The sequence below is a fragment of the Diceros bicornis genome, chromosome 19 (genome assembly GCF_020826845.1).
Source record: "Diceros bicornis minor isolate mBicDic1 chromosome 19, mDicBic1.mat.cur, whole genome shotgun sequence".
Taxonomy (NCBI): Eukaryota; Metazoa; Chordata; class Mammalia; order Perissodactyla; family Rhinocerotidae; genus Diceros; species Diceros bicornis.
The window spans coordinates 47639455-47654880 of record NC_080758.1 but is presented as its reverse complement, the minus strand read 5'-3'; the positions used below and the strand labels follow the sequence as shown (position 1 = coordinate 47654880).

General features: G+C 38.3%; 1 protein-coding gene across 1 annotated transcript in view; it reads right to left on the bottom strand.

Moving 5' to 3' along the window:
* KIZ (kizuna centrosomal protein) overlaps nt 1-15426 on the bottom strand; it is a 130899-nt gene that overhangs the window by 84243 nt on the left and 31230 nt on the right. Inside the window, exon 4 of the mRNA XM_058563332.1 lies at nt 14643-14735. Within this exon, the coding sequence (XP_058419315.1) occupies nt 14643-14735 (93 nt within the window). The remainder of the gene's footprint in view (nt 1-14642; nt 14736-15426) is intronic.

Sequence of the window (15426 nt, the reverse complement as noted above, 5' to 3'; positions counted from 1 at the left end):
GATCTTATATAAAGGACTCCACAAGGAACAAACAGAGCTAATAAACAAGTTCTGCAAGGTTGTAGGATACAAGATCAATATATAAATAGAAATAATGTACTTCTATACATTAGCAATAAACAATCTGAAATTGACATCAGAAAACAATTCCATTTACAATAGCATCAAAAAGAATAAAATACAACAGAATAAATTTAACAAAGAAGTGCAAGACAAATACACTGAAAACTATAAAACATTGAAGAAAGAAATTAAAGAAGACCTAAACAAATGGAAACACATTCTGTGTACAAGCAATGTAAGACTTAATATTGATAAGACAACAATACTCCTAAACTGATCTACAGATTCAAAGCAATCTCTATCAAAATCCCAGCTGGCATTTTTGCAGAAATTGACAAGCTGATACTAAAATTCATATGGAAATATAAGGGACCTAGAATAGCCAAAAAAATCTTCCAAAGAAGTGCAAAGTTGGAGGACTCACGCTTCCCAATTTCAAAACTTACTACAAAACTAGAGTAACTCTAGTCTGTGCTGGTATAAGGACAGACATACAGATGAATGAAACAGAACTGAGAGTCCAGAAATAAATCCATGCATCTAAGTCAACTGATTTTTAAGACATCATCTTTTCAGAGCAATTTTAGGTTCAAGGCTAGAAGGGGCTGGAATTGGTTATTTCCTTTTCTCCACATAGAAGCCTAGGGCCTTCTGGAGTTGGGTATTTCCCTTCCCCTAGATCAGTTAGGCTCTGGTTAAATAGCTTCTCCTGAGGGCAGATACTGCTAAGAACAGAATGCTCTAGTGCATTTCAAAAATGGTTCCTTTTCCCCATTCCTCTACCTGAATTATGAGGGAATTTTTCTCCGATGTTCACTGTGAGGACCTGTAAACTTACAAAAGAGGGGAGTCTCCCTATGACTAGTCCCCCTGGAGTTTTTAATCTCTTGAACCTATTTACACTGAGCCTCCAGCAATTTGTCAGTTACAGTTGAGGTTTCTCTCCCTCAGCACTGGTTATTGTAGAGGTTTCAGCTCTGTTCTGGTAAGTTGTGATTTCTCTATGCACCTGGCGGTCCTTCCAATTTTAGGAGTAGTGGACTGCCCTATGATCTTACTTCTCTGACAGACTGAAGAAGAGTTGCTGATTTTTTGGTTTGTTTGTCTTTTTACTTGTTAGGATGGAGTGTTGACTTCTAAGTTTCTTACTTGTTGGACTGGCAAAGAGACTATATTGCAATTTTAACAGGTGCATGTTATCCTATTCTATAGATGCACCATAATTTATTTAACCAGTCTCATTTTGATGGACCTTGGTTTGTTTCCCACCATCTACCACTGCAAACCATGCTGCAACAATATCCTTGAGTGTATGTCTATCTGCAAACGTGAGAATATTAGTGGGACAGCTTCCTAGAAATAAAATTGTTGGGTCAAGACTGCCTTATAGGATATTGTAATTTCACCATCCAAAGAGGCCATTACATCATTACTAAGAGTTTTCCATTATACCATATGGTTTAATTAGCAAAATTATATTAATCAACATTCTGATTTATCAATATGAACAGTATTTGTGATACAATGTGTCTTCTATTCCTTTTGTAATTGAAAAGCTGATATAATAACAAAGACAAATTTTAAAACAGGCAAAAATCACCTATTACCAGTACCCTAATGTAACAACTACTTTCATTTTTCCTGTTCTCAAAAAAAGTTATTTATAAAGATGGCTCCAAGTGATGTGCTACTGTGCTTGAGCTTCAGCTGGCTGCATGTGAGGACTCAGAGTAGGTACACAATAGCGGCCATTTAGTGAAGACCTGAGGCAAATCAGTGACCAGACTTGTGAGTTTGGAAGGCCTTTGATATTTCACTTTCAAGACCCATTTAGGGAGTGTTGATGAACCAATACCAGAGAAATTACTAACCCAGCTCAGGGAGTACACAGCAGTCCCTCCCTCTTTGTTGGTCTGTTAAAGGCCAAGACATAAAGCAAAGGTGTAGGCCTGTCTCAGAGATGAGAAAGCCACCTGGGAGGGCCAAAGGAAGTGCCTTGAGTTACTCCTTGCAACCAGTAGTTCTCAAACTCCTCTGACCCACTAAGAGAGGCAGAAGACTCCAGGCCCATTTCCACTGGACAAAGAATGCAGAGAGCCAAGAACTGGAGAGAAACAACAACAGTCTAAATGGTAACCTGTTCGGTCAACAAAAGTAGCACAAAACCATGATTTAACTTACAGTAAACGCTTCCGTAACCACAGGAACTGAAAACAATGACCAATTCAAAAAAGCACTGTTAACAGTGGGTACTTCCTAAAAACAGGAGAAGTTACAATTCTCTGTGATAGCAAGTAGTTATTAAGTGCCATTTTGCCAAGAATTCCAGACTTTTTAGAATATGGAACTCTGGGTCCTCAACAAACTCTAGTAATACACTAATTAATGAGAACATTATATTTTAGTGGCATGTAATAAATCAGGAGTTATGAAAAGATTACCCTTAATTATGCATAAAAATCAGTCTGGTGCATTATTCCCCCATAAGGATCAAAAGAGGCAACTTGTATTTGAGGATCTGCTGAGACCCAACAGGAATAAATAGGAAATTATTTAGGAGACTCAATAGGGAAAAAAGTTATACTTTTTTGGAGGGGGAGAGGGGTAATTTTTTATTTTGATATACCTTCAAACTTACAGAAAAGTTGCAAGAATCATACAAGAAACTTCCCTAATACTCTTTAGCTGGATTTAACAATTGTTTATGTTTTGCCCCATGTTTTATCATTCTCTCTCCCTCTACATACATGCATGTGAGTATGTTTATATATATGCATACTATTTTTTCCTGAACCATTTGAAGGTAAGTTACAGACATCTTCCCTCTCTCCCCCTAAACAGTTCAGTATGCATTTCCAAATGTCCACAGGGACATTCTCTTTCATGAGCAGAGTTCAATGATTAAAATCAGGAAATTTTACATTGATACAATCTTATTTTTCATTCCACAGTCCACATTCAGATTTTGTCAATTGGCCCAATAATCTCCTTTGTAGCCAACTTTTTTCCAGGTTCAGGATCCAATCTAGGGTCATGTCTCTTACATTTCTTTTAATCTGGAACAGCTCCTCAGTCTGTCTTTGTCATTCTTGACCTTGACATCTTTTTAAGAATATAGGCTGGCTACTTTGTAGACTGTCTCTCAATATGAGTTTGACTGATGTTTCCTCATGGTTACATTCTGGTTATGCATTTTTGGCGGGAAGACCACAGAAGTGTGTTTCTAGTTTTCAAGTGACAGGAATAATACTTTCATAAAGTAAGTTTTTTTTTTTCTTTTGTGAGGAAGATGGGCCCTGAGCTAATATCTGCCAATCCTCCTCTTTTTGCTGAGGAAGACTGGCCCTGGGCTAAGGTCCATGCCCATCCTCCTCCACTTTATATGGGACACCGCCACAGCATGGCTTGACAAGCGGTGCGTCGGTGCGCGCCCAGGGTCCGAACCAGCGAACCCCGGGCCACTGCAGCGGAGCGCACGCACTTAACCGCTTGTGCCACTGGGCCAGCCCCGATAAAGTAAGTTTATTGGGAGGGAAATTAACTTCCAATCTTTCTCCTATCAAACAAAATAGTTAGAAATATTCCCTTAAAAACTTGGCTTAAAAAAACAAAAAACAAGACTGACAACAATGTAATATCATTTTATACCCATTACATTAAATTTTTTAAAATTAAAACACTCAATCCTGGACTGGGTCCTGGAACAGCAAAGAGGCATTAATAGAAAAACTGGTGAAATCTGAATAAAGTCTGGAGTTTAGTTAATAGTGATGTACCTATGTTGGTTTCTTAGATTTGACAAGTGTGGCACTATAATGTAAGAGGTTAACAATGGCGGACACTGAGTAAGGGATTCAAGGGAAATCCTGATATTATCTTTGCAGCTTTTCTGCAAACCTAAAATTATTCTAGAATGAAAAGTTCACTTAAAAAATTATAACCCCCAGTATTGATGAATGATAGGTAAAATAGAAGCTCTTGCATTTTTGGTAGCAGAATAAACCGGCAGAATCCTCTTGGAAAAGAGTCATACGTTAAGGGTCCTAAATATCCTTGTTGCCTTTTATTCTATAATTCTACATGGAAACATTGTAAGGAAATAAACCTAACAGAAAAAAAAGCTATGTGGACAAACAAGTTCATTTGCAGCATTATTTATAATCATGAAAAGTTGGAAGCGACCTATATGACAACAAAATAGGCAAGATTAGGAAGTCATAAAAATGAGGCAAATGAAGACTATGTCACATCAAGGGAAATGCTTAAATATGGTAAATGAAAAAAAAATTATATATTCAGTATGCTTATACCTATGTAAAGATCAATCTAAACACAGGAAAAAGAAATTACCCAAAATCTGTATGCACAGGATTATGCCAGGAAAATGAACATTGTCTTCTTGGCTTTTTTTTTTTTCCAATTTAACAAATTTAACTTAATTTAAACTGTTAAAAACAGTTTTATTGAGACATAATTCACAGATCATACAATTCATCTTTTTAAAGTATATAGTTCAGCAGTTTTTTAGTTTATTCACAAAGCTGTGCCACTACCACCACAATCAATTTTAGAACATTTTCATCATCCTGGAAAGAAACTCCATACCCTTTAGCAATCACTTCCCATCCTCCCCAACCTCCAGCCCTAGGCAACCACTTACCTTCTGTCTCTAAAGATTTGCCTCTTCTGGACATTTCATATCAATGGAATTATACAATAGGTGTAATAGGTGGTCTTTTTTGAGTGGCTTTTTTCTTTTTTTTGGTGAGGAAGATCAGCCCTGAGCTAACATCTGTTGCCAATCTTCCTCTTTTTGCTGAGGAAGATTAGCCCTGAGTTAACATCTGTCCCCATCTTCCTCTGTTTTGTATATGGGATGCCACCATAGCATGGCTTGATGAGCAGTGCGTAGGTCTGTGCCTGGGATCCAAACCTGCAAACCCGGCGCCGTCGAAGCAAAGCGCATGTACTTTAAGCGCTACACCACTGGGCCAGCCTCTGACTGGCTTTTTTCACTCAGCATAATGTTTTCAAGGTTTATCCATGCTGTAGCAGTTATAAGTACTTCTGTTTAATGGCCAAATAATATTCCATTGCATGGATATACCACATTTTGTTTATCCATTTATCAGATGATGGACATTTGAGTTGTTTCCACTTTTTGGCTGTTATGAATACTGCTGCTTTGAACATTTGCATATAAGATTTTGTGTGCATATGTTTTTACCTCCCTTGAGTATATACCTAGGTGTGGAGTTGCTGGGTCATATGGTAACTATGTTGAACATTCTAAGAAATTGCCAAACTGTTTTCCAAAGTGGCTGTACCATTTTACATTCCCACCAGCAATAGTTTAAACTTTTATAACAAAAAATGTACAAGAAATCTGCAAAAATTAACTCCTGCTCATCATAAGGTAATTCTACATTTGAACGGGCTCAACATTCGCAAAGTAAAATATTGGCTCTAGTAAAATACAAGCTGGGCTTTTGCAGGTTGGCAGATTTCCCACTTGCCGAGAACAGGCACAAAGACAGGCGTCTCTTTTCTTTTTTAAAATAGTCTGTCAGTTTGTTTGCTTAGCAACAGGAAATAGGGAGGTCTTGAATCTTAAAATTCTGAACATAATTATGTGTCTTCTCAAAGCAGTTTCTGAACCAGGGAAGCTGAAGAGAGAATGTCGCATTTCACATTATTGTTGACACTAGAATAATACTAGGAAATGACAAGTTTTTGAGAGACAGATGTTGTTGCCGAAAGAAGGACCGTGTATCAGAATTTAAGGATCTGACATAATGATCAACTTTTTTACGCCTTCCTATTACTTTCTGTAGTTGAGTGCTTGAGGTAAATCTATAATCAAAGATTTTAGTTCAGTTCTTCCTTTTCCTGTCACAGTTACCCATCTGCAGTTTCTTAAAAAATATTGAGAGTTGGGGAAAGTGATAGCAAAGCAAACGAACACAACTGAAAATACTTATTAAGGAACAGAAGGTAACTTCTTCAATCAGGCATTCCTCTTTGCTGGAGGAAAAGAGGGGACATACGTAAGGAGATATCAGCAAGTTTAGAATTATTGTAATAATGTCTCGGTTAATAATTACTAACCGGAATTTTCAAAGCAAGAGGATCTTGACCACTACTGTACTTTGAAAAAATATTTGTTATACTTAGTTTTACAATATGCTGAGGAAATTTTAATTTTTTCTTAATATATTTTTTCCCCAGACAAGGGAACTGGGAAGCATCAAGGTGAATGTAGAATGGAAACAGAGCTGTCAGACTAAATTTTCAGCTTTTCACACAGTATAATTATCACTCTTTAGTTTTCACATAAACAAGTCCTTAAATTACATTAAGAAGATTTCAAAAATATCCCTTAATAAAAACTTACATATAACAATCCTGAAGGAATTATTTTACTTTACCGTGTGTTATAAACTGAATTGTGCTGGCCCCAAATTCTTACGTTGAGGCTCCAATCCCCAATGTGACAGGGCCTTTAGGGAGGTAATTAAGGTTAAATGAGGTCATAAGGGTGGAGCCCTAATCTGATAGGACTGGTGTCCTTAGAAGAGGAAGAGACAGCAGAGATCGCTCTCTCTCCATGCACAGGCACAGAGGAGAGGCCATATGAGGACACAGAGGAGGGTGGCCACATGCAACACAAGGAGAGAGGCCTCACCAGAAACCAACCCTGCTGGCACCGTGCTCTTGGACTTCCAGCCTCCAGAAGAGGGAGAAAATACATTTCTGTTGTTTAAGCCACCCAGTTTGTAGTATTTTGTTATGGCAGTCTGAGCCAACTAAGACACCACACCAATGTAATTTTTAACTGTTCTTTCCTTTTTGCCACTGTGATAGATTATAGACACAACCAAATTTTCTCAACTGAGGCCACAAAGAGATGTCTCTGGCCATTAAATCCAATAGTCATTGGAACTATCCAAATTTTAAAATGGATCCATTAAATTTAGGTTTCAAAGGATGTATTCTAAGTTATTTTGTAGGATAAATCACTATAAAATCAATATATTATGAGTTGTTACCACCAGGGGGCTTTACCTCCCATTTCTTTAATTCATAGCTAGCCTCTCTATCCCCATAGCTGGCCTCTCCACTATCCTACATCAGCGGCAAGAAGCCAGGACCAAAGTATGGCTAACCTAGTGGAGAACAAAGATGGTGATGATGGTGACAGTGGTAAGAGTGGTGGTGACAAGATCAGTGAACATTTGTCAAGCACTTACCAGATGTCAAGCAGACATCTATTACCTTTTTTAATCTTCAAAACAACCATTATTATTATCCCCACTCTTACAAGATTTAGCAAGGTTGAACAATTTGCTCTCTGTCACAGGATTCAAACCCAGACACAAGCACTCCAGTGCCCATTTCTTATGCTACAATTCTCAAAACTGAATCATTTAAACTCAAATTGTGTTACTGAACCATAGCTTTTTTGAAAAAATAAATAAAAATCCCTAATAATGAATATGAAGTCTATGTCTAATTTCTTACTAAATACAACCAGTACAAAACCAGATCTACTAAAATAGACTCTAAATGGAACTTGTACCTGATAAATAAAATCAAGTCCCTGTAGGGTAAATGGGAAGAGTAGAAAAGCAGACAGAAGCTTCAGGAGAAATTCAGCATTCCTAAATTGTACCAGTAGGTGATTTTCAGAAAATGATGGAACATTTTTTGTTCAACATTTTCCCCAATACCTCTAGGCCAAAGCAACTGCCTTCATCAAAACAATACAAGTTAAGTCTTGGTTTCAAGTAAAGAACAGAAGCTTAGCAAGTGTCTATCAAGGCAACAGCTCATTCTTTTATAATACAATTTAATATGCCCTGTATCTGCTCGGAAATTCCCAAATAGGGTGACTCAGGATATAACTATGTCTCTTAGAGTTCCCTGTTCACTAAAGAATTACCACAGAGAGACAGAACACCAACTCCATTTTCTAATTCTGAGAGACCTGAGTAAAGATAAAAGCAACTCATACTCTACCACAATTAAAAAAGCAATCTCATCCACAGGCAGGCTCCTTTTTCCTAAAATGGATTAACCACCTGTCCATTTCTTCCTTATATATTTAATTTTTTTTTCACTATATTAACATTATTAAATTAACTAGAGCTTCTATTCCTAGAGCATAGATTACCAAAAGTTGGATTGCTGGGATAAAGTATATATGGCTATTAACTGTGATGGTTATTGCTAGATTCCTTTCCAAAAAAGTTCTAGACACTAACATTTTTTTTAGACTATATGAAGCAGGCTGTCCTTTTCTACTAATACAGTATTTCATAGATTATAAGTACACAAAGTTTGGGAAGTCTTCTAAAGAACAAGAAATCAATATTTGTTCTCCTGTGGAGGCTTCTGTAATCCCTTGTACTATCAAAAGGAGAAAAGAAACTGTTACTCACAAAATTTATCTGCCTCATGCAAAATTGACTTATGTTTCCTTTTCCCATTCTTGTTCACTTTTCCTCTCTTCCCCATCGCTCCACTGTAAGATGTGCACCTATATGTATGAACGCAGCTTTCTCACCTGTAAGAGCCTTGACACCTAACACACTTGTCCCATAATTTCACCATAGAGAAGGCGAAAGGAATGACAGTTGGGTAGCCAAACATTTCCACAAAAGGTAAGACTTTATTGTTATTTTCTTTCTTGACTACGAGAGAAGCTAAATCCTTTAAAGAAAGGCTCCCTCTCATCATTTTCCTAAGTGAAATCTTTCTTCCAGTAACTGAAAAGTGAGTAGATATATTTATTAATTAAGGCTCTGAACCAGTCTGCTGAGATTTGCTCTTCTACCGACCAGTTGTGTGACCTGGGAACAAGTTACCTAACTTCTTTGGCCTCTGTTTCTTAATCTGTAAAATGGGTACAAAAATAGTTCTTACTTTGTAAGGTTGTTGCAATGAGAGTGTGTATATGTTTATGTTTGTGTGTATATTTATAAATATTTATATACACACATATATAAAGACCTTAGTACCTGAAACACAGTAAGACCAATGTAAGTGTTAGCTGTAAATCTGAGTCACATTCCCCACTACCCACCTGGAAGGCACCCCTAAAAGGAAGCAGGATGTGGAGAGTTCAAACTTCATTTGCCCTCTAACTCCATGTGAAATGGGAGGCATGCACACCTGGCTCAAAGAGAACAGCTGTCTCCTCTCCCTCTTTGAAGTCAGCAGACCATTCTCATTCACCAGGTGTAGCAGGGGAAGGGGCCCTGGGCCCTGCCCCACGGGAGCTCATGGTCTAGCGAGCCTGGAGAGAAGAGCAGTTACTACCCTCTCCTGAAAACAGGCCTGCAGATCTAGTTTTAGGGCCAGGACTTGAAAAACTGTTTGTGTATTCAGTTTAATTTCTAATTGTTTTCTGAATAGAAACACACATGAATTAAAAGCTGTTAAGATAAAAGAGGTCCAGCTGAACACAGAGACTACCTTTCGACTTGTCATCGCTCTGGGTCAAATGAAGTCACATCTTTGAGGATGGCAGAGCTGAGGGGTCACCATCCCCATGAAGGCACAATGGCTTGGTATTAGAAACCTGGGCAACCGCTCAGAGCCCCACATTAGGGAGATTCTTGTGCACTGTGTATAATTGAGCAGTGATTCAAGGGGACTGTTGGTGAAGGAAGCACTGTGGGCAGCAAGGATAAGAAACTGAGGCTTATACAGACAACTTTAAGTAAGAACCCAACTCCTTCACCCCCTTCCCCTACTGTTCTTTCCTGTAGCAAGTATGACAGGGCCAGGCCCATATCCCTGGGGTCCTCACCACCCCAGTATATGCCCACAGTGTCCTCCTAAAAGCATCCATGCCTCCTGGCCCGAGCACTTCCCTCGCTGCTGTGCAGCTGCCAGAAGTGGAGCCAGGCACAACACTCAGTCAGTGACAGACGGGAGGGGAAGGGTAAACGCCTCCCTTTCCCACCCCCATGTGCAATAACTCTGAGGCATGTTCTACAGTCTTCCAAGGTTCCGTAAGGGGACTGAGCTCCAGCTGCTCACAGTGGTAACCTACTCAGTCACACTCTTTATCGGCCGTGTCACTTTCCTCTCTCCTCTATCTGGGATTTTTGGGACCACCTCCTACATAAACTACTTATACTCAAATCCTTGTCTCAGGATCTGCTTGCCAGCAATTCCAACCTAAGTCATTTCCTCTTTAAATATGGGCACTTCAGGATAGTCTTATGACTCCTTTCCCCTTGCCAGGATGTTTATTTCAACCAGGTGTCCCCTCCAGAACACGGGTCACTTCACCCCTTGGAGATAAGCCTGGGCTCTACAGTGGCTGCCTTGGTCTTATGAATACTACTTAGATCCTGGGAGCTGCAGGCTGTCCTCTCAGGAAGGAACTCTTCCCACCGTGTAACGCTGGGGTGTCTTTGTCTGGTGCCTCTCCTGCCGTGGGGCTTCGTCCGCTCACAGCTCCACCACCTCTCCTGACATGGCTTAAATCCACAGCCAAAGCCACTGCACACTAGGCACACATCTGTCTTCTTGCTTGAAGTTTTCTTCAGTGGAGCTTGAAGGTATTTCTTCTCTCCAAAAAAGCCAACTCAAATGGATGCTGCTTTTATTGGAAATGTGAGCAGTTTAGAGATGGGCACTCTGCTTTTCATGGCTCACCTGATTCAGCTGGAATATTACAGCACTAAGGGAGACCATTTCACTAGCTCCCAGAGTTAGATAAAAACGCAGAATCTAAATAAATAATTGAAATATTTCACATGATGTAGCTAGGATGTTTTTATCTGATCAGGAATTCCTCCCAACTTTTGAAGAGCCTTTCACCCATGCTCACTTATAAGGCAGTGCAGCAAGATGGCTAACAGCATGGCTGCTGAGGCCAAATGGTCAGGGTTTGATTTTTGCCTCTGCCTAGCTGTACAGTCTTAGACAAGTTAACTTACCCCTCTGAGCCTCCCTATAAAATGAGGATAACAACAGTATCTACCTCCAGGATTGCTGAGAAGATTAGAGTTGATGAATATAAAGCACTTAATGTAGCACCTGGCACAGAATAAGGGTGCAATGGTCATCACCCCTTGTTACTATTAGTATTAGGAGTGGAAGTAACAACCTGCATAACCATGCTCCACGTGACCCTTGCAGGAAGGTTTATAACAGGGGAAGTGGAACTCCCCAGCCAGCCTTTAGCCCTGTGGTAGAATTCCCTGGTCCTCTAGTTCTCCAGCCCTGGCGGGGTATAATCTTGGGGTGAAGTATCTAGTTCACTTCTGCTTTTAGTAGAATATATTTCTCAGCATAATAGTTCAAAGAAAGTTCACAATCCCCACCCCAAAATTTATTCATTCACAAATGCCATCCCCATCTCTCTTAGAGATATTTTTTTTGATGTATTTTTATGTATATTCTCTAGTCACTGCTCATACAAAAAGCTGAGCAACTAGAAGAACATCCCTAGAGACCAACAGAATTAGGGTTTACCCCACAATAAAAAATGACAACACATAAAATAGAGGAAGGATTATTAAATTATAGTAAAATTTGTGAAGATTCAAATGAGGGCCTCAACTTTGTCTTTTTGCTATCTATTAACCCTCCCAAAACAGTTTACTAAATAAACTAATAGTGGAAACAATCTTGGGGGATGGGTAGACCAATTATTAACTTGCTTAAGAGAACACATGCCTCTGAAAAGCAGCCACTGGATGCATGAAAACACTAGGTGTCTTATTATAAAACTGAGCAAGAGTTTTACATCGAAAAAATGAACAACCATTATTTGATGACTTTTCTTAGAGTATCCAAGTTATTGCTATGGTTGAAAGTTGTACAACCACTTTAAAAAATATATTTTTTCCTATAATTCAGAACTATCATTCATTTGATAGATCCTCTCCCCTTCACTAGTGTTTTCCACTTCAATGGACACCCCTAATTCAGGCCCTTGGTTAATTCCTCCCATCTGAACCAACCCTGATTTCCTCAGCTCCACTAACTCCTCCCCCCAGTTCTTCCTGCACAGCACTGCCAGCCTCATCTTCCTATAGCTGCTCATCTGTGATGTAACTGCTCTGTTCACAAGTCCTTCCTTCACTTGCCCCAACACACACACACACACACACACACACACACACACACACACACACACACACATATACAATTCCAGGAGGAAATCTTAATTCTGGAGCTGGTACTAAGAAGTTCCATGATACCTTTCCAAACTCATTGTCTATCACTTCTCTACAAGAATGCTAGACTTTAGCCAGACTGGACAACTATCCACTGGGCTTTCTGCTTCTACTTCTTTACTCATAACATCTCCTAACCCCAGAATGTCTATCACATCCCCACTGACTGACACACTACCCATCCTTCAAACCAGCTCAAATACCACCTCCTCCACCAAGCCCTGGGTTCTCATTTCAGAGGAAGTATACCTTCTTTCTCCATTAGCTCATGCCTGCCCCATGTAACTGGCATTTATCACATACTATCCTAGGCCTTAGAAAGAACATCACCTTGTGGGAAGCACTGCGAGGGCAAGCATTGTGGAATTCACAGAGGGGCCTACTGTGGCTTCTCAAACAGAACACTTGCTCAGCAACTATTTATTGACTTCAACCAGTGAGATTGTACTGTGCTTCAGGGCAGTCCCTGGAGACCAACAACTCTGGGCACAGAGACTAATGCATATGACTGCCTAAAGAAGAGCACAGATTTCCACCAAAAAGTAAAATGTAACTCATATGATAAGTATTGCTCTGGAATTAGTGTGTAATATGGATGAACCAATTCATGATTTTACTGAAAAGTGTTTACCTTCTAATTGATGGAACATCAATGAGAAATTGAAAGAGGTAAGATATAAATTTCTCAAAATGTTGCCTAATTGATTCTTACATATAGTCAATAGTCAAAGCTTTTAAGGAGATGACACTTTTCAGTATAAACACTATTCACACTTCTAATTATTACGTGTGACATTTTTGAAGGGTTGTCAGCTGTACGTCTCTTATCCTAATTTTAAATATTACTAAAAAGGAGACTATATAACTACATGTAAGTAAGGAATCAGTAGCGCAAATAGAAAAAAAACGTCTCCCATTTTACTGAAGTACCATTGACACAGCTGTAGTAAGAATGTGTCTATTAGGAATGGCATAGAAATAACAAACCAGTTTATAGATTAAAAACATGTCAATTATTTTATGACCAAATGTCTAACAGAAAAACTGTCTGAATGGTTTAGAAGTCTATCAAATCATACCACATTCAGCATACATCTAATAGCATAGAAATCATTTATCATTAAAGGCCTTTTTATACAGGTCAGTGCTGCTGGGGCTTGGTATTTTGTATCTTATAGTTTAAAGAACGTTCTAAATTCTAGGTTTTTTTAACTTTTTAATCTTTGGGAAGGAAAACTAAAACTTCCTATAAACTCAGATTAATGCCTGCTAATGCACGGAAAAAAGGAAAACTAAAACCTTCTTCCTACTAAAAAACAAAATAGTGTGGCCTCTGTTTCTTTTCTGATAAGAGTCTTAAATACCAAACAGTTAACTGCATAATAACATTTACTGGCAGCCAGGCAGCCTGCTTAGCAGATATATAAAGCAGGTAAAAGGAGGAAAAGTTAATTTCTTGGCTGAGCGATTCCATCGGTAGCTATAGGGCAAGCCCGCAAGTCTTTAGTAAAGTAGCAGTTGATTCTTCTATCAATCTGTAGCACACATACTCTTCCAAGGAAAGCATTAAATATGAAAATCATATCCCGTTATCATCTGTCTCCAGCTTTCAGCCCAGTAAGCTTTTCTTAATGAATGCTGCAGCCTAAGGAACAAGCATGCTGTTGGCTTTTCTGAATAATGGAGTGATGCTACCATTTTTGCTTATTACAATATCGACTGGCTGAGGGGGTTTCACACATAGTCACAAGTGACTACTCTTGCCAGCATGCTCCAAGTTATTACAAGATGTTTTTAGACATTTCATCTAAAAGAGCTTTACTGCTTTTAGTGAAGAAAACATCTATGGTCTTGAACAGAATCATTTATATGGAGATAGGCGGGAGGATTAGAAGCCTGCGCCACAGCAGATCCATAGCAGAGTTTATTGAAGGATTCTTTGCCAGGCTTTTTGCCTGTGCTTAGATATGCAATCTTTTCTTTCCACTTTCTCTGTGAAAAGGTTAAAATGTACAAAATTATGTATACAAAGAAAAGAAGCAAAATGCCACATTTTGTTTACTTTTCATTTAAAACATTTCTGGAACGAAGGAAAAATGAGCTACAGAGCATTATGTAGAAAAACACAATTCCACCTACTAACGACACTGAGGTTTTCTTTGGAATCTCTCTCTTTTAAACCCACAGTGACTGCCATTCAGCAAATTTAATCGAATTAGACACTAAAGCAATACTCTATAAGCAAAAGTCTTTAAACAGTCACTTAAGTTTTAATGAAAAAGATCTTTGTAGTAAGATGATTTTATTTAAAACAATATCTTAAAAGATGAACTCCAGAAATCCTCTGTTAACGGAAAGTTTAGCATTTTAATTTATTACCTTTTCTTTATCTTCATCTTTCAGTTCACCTGTTATTCCCAGGCTGTCTTTTGAGAGTAACTGCATCTTCTTAACTTGAGTCTCATATTCAATCTAAATATAAACAAAGTTTGATTTGTGGTGCATTTTATTACAACTAGCACTGATCCATATTTTTCAGTCTTTACAACATAAAAGGAACAGTGAAGTAGAAATTCAAAGCTGACATTGCTGAGAAATTCAACTTACCTTAGAAAATAGACAATTTCATGAATAACACACATCAAAAGCCAAATTCTATAAAATGTTATATGCTTTTAAATGAAATAAGATCTGATGGATTCTTACTTACTCTTTCATCAATTTACGGAATAAAATCTTGATATATTAAGAAATTATGAAAATTCAGTTACTTTATTAGGAAGGTAACACACCAGACAGTGTTTTCTCTGAAAAGTTTTGTCCTAAACAAAGGAAAAGAAATCAATCCTATTGACTTCTTATCTCTGTGATATCTACATAATATCATGGTCCTACTAGTAACAGCAATAGAATATATTATTTGCTAGATCATCAACTTAAAATGAATTCCATTTTCTATGAATACAAATACACTGTAGCCATCAATGATCAGCACCCTAGGAATCAAGTTTGCTCTGGCACTAATAACCACCCAAAGATGTCTACATCATTGTCACATTATAATTGATGAAAGTGATTTCATCGTAAAGTGTCTTATTCTTAAAAGCAAAGCATAAAAAGCACTTTGATTCAGTATGTTAGTAATTAAAGCCTTAAAAAGTCA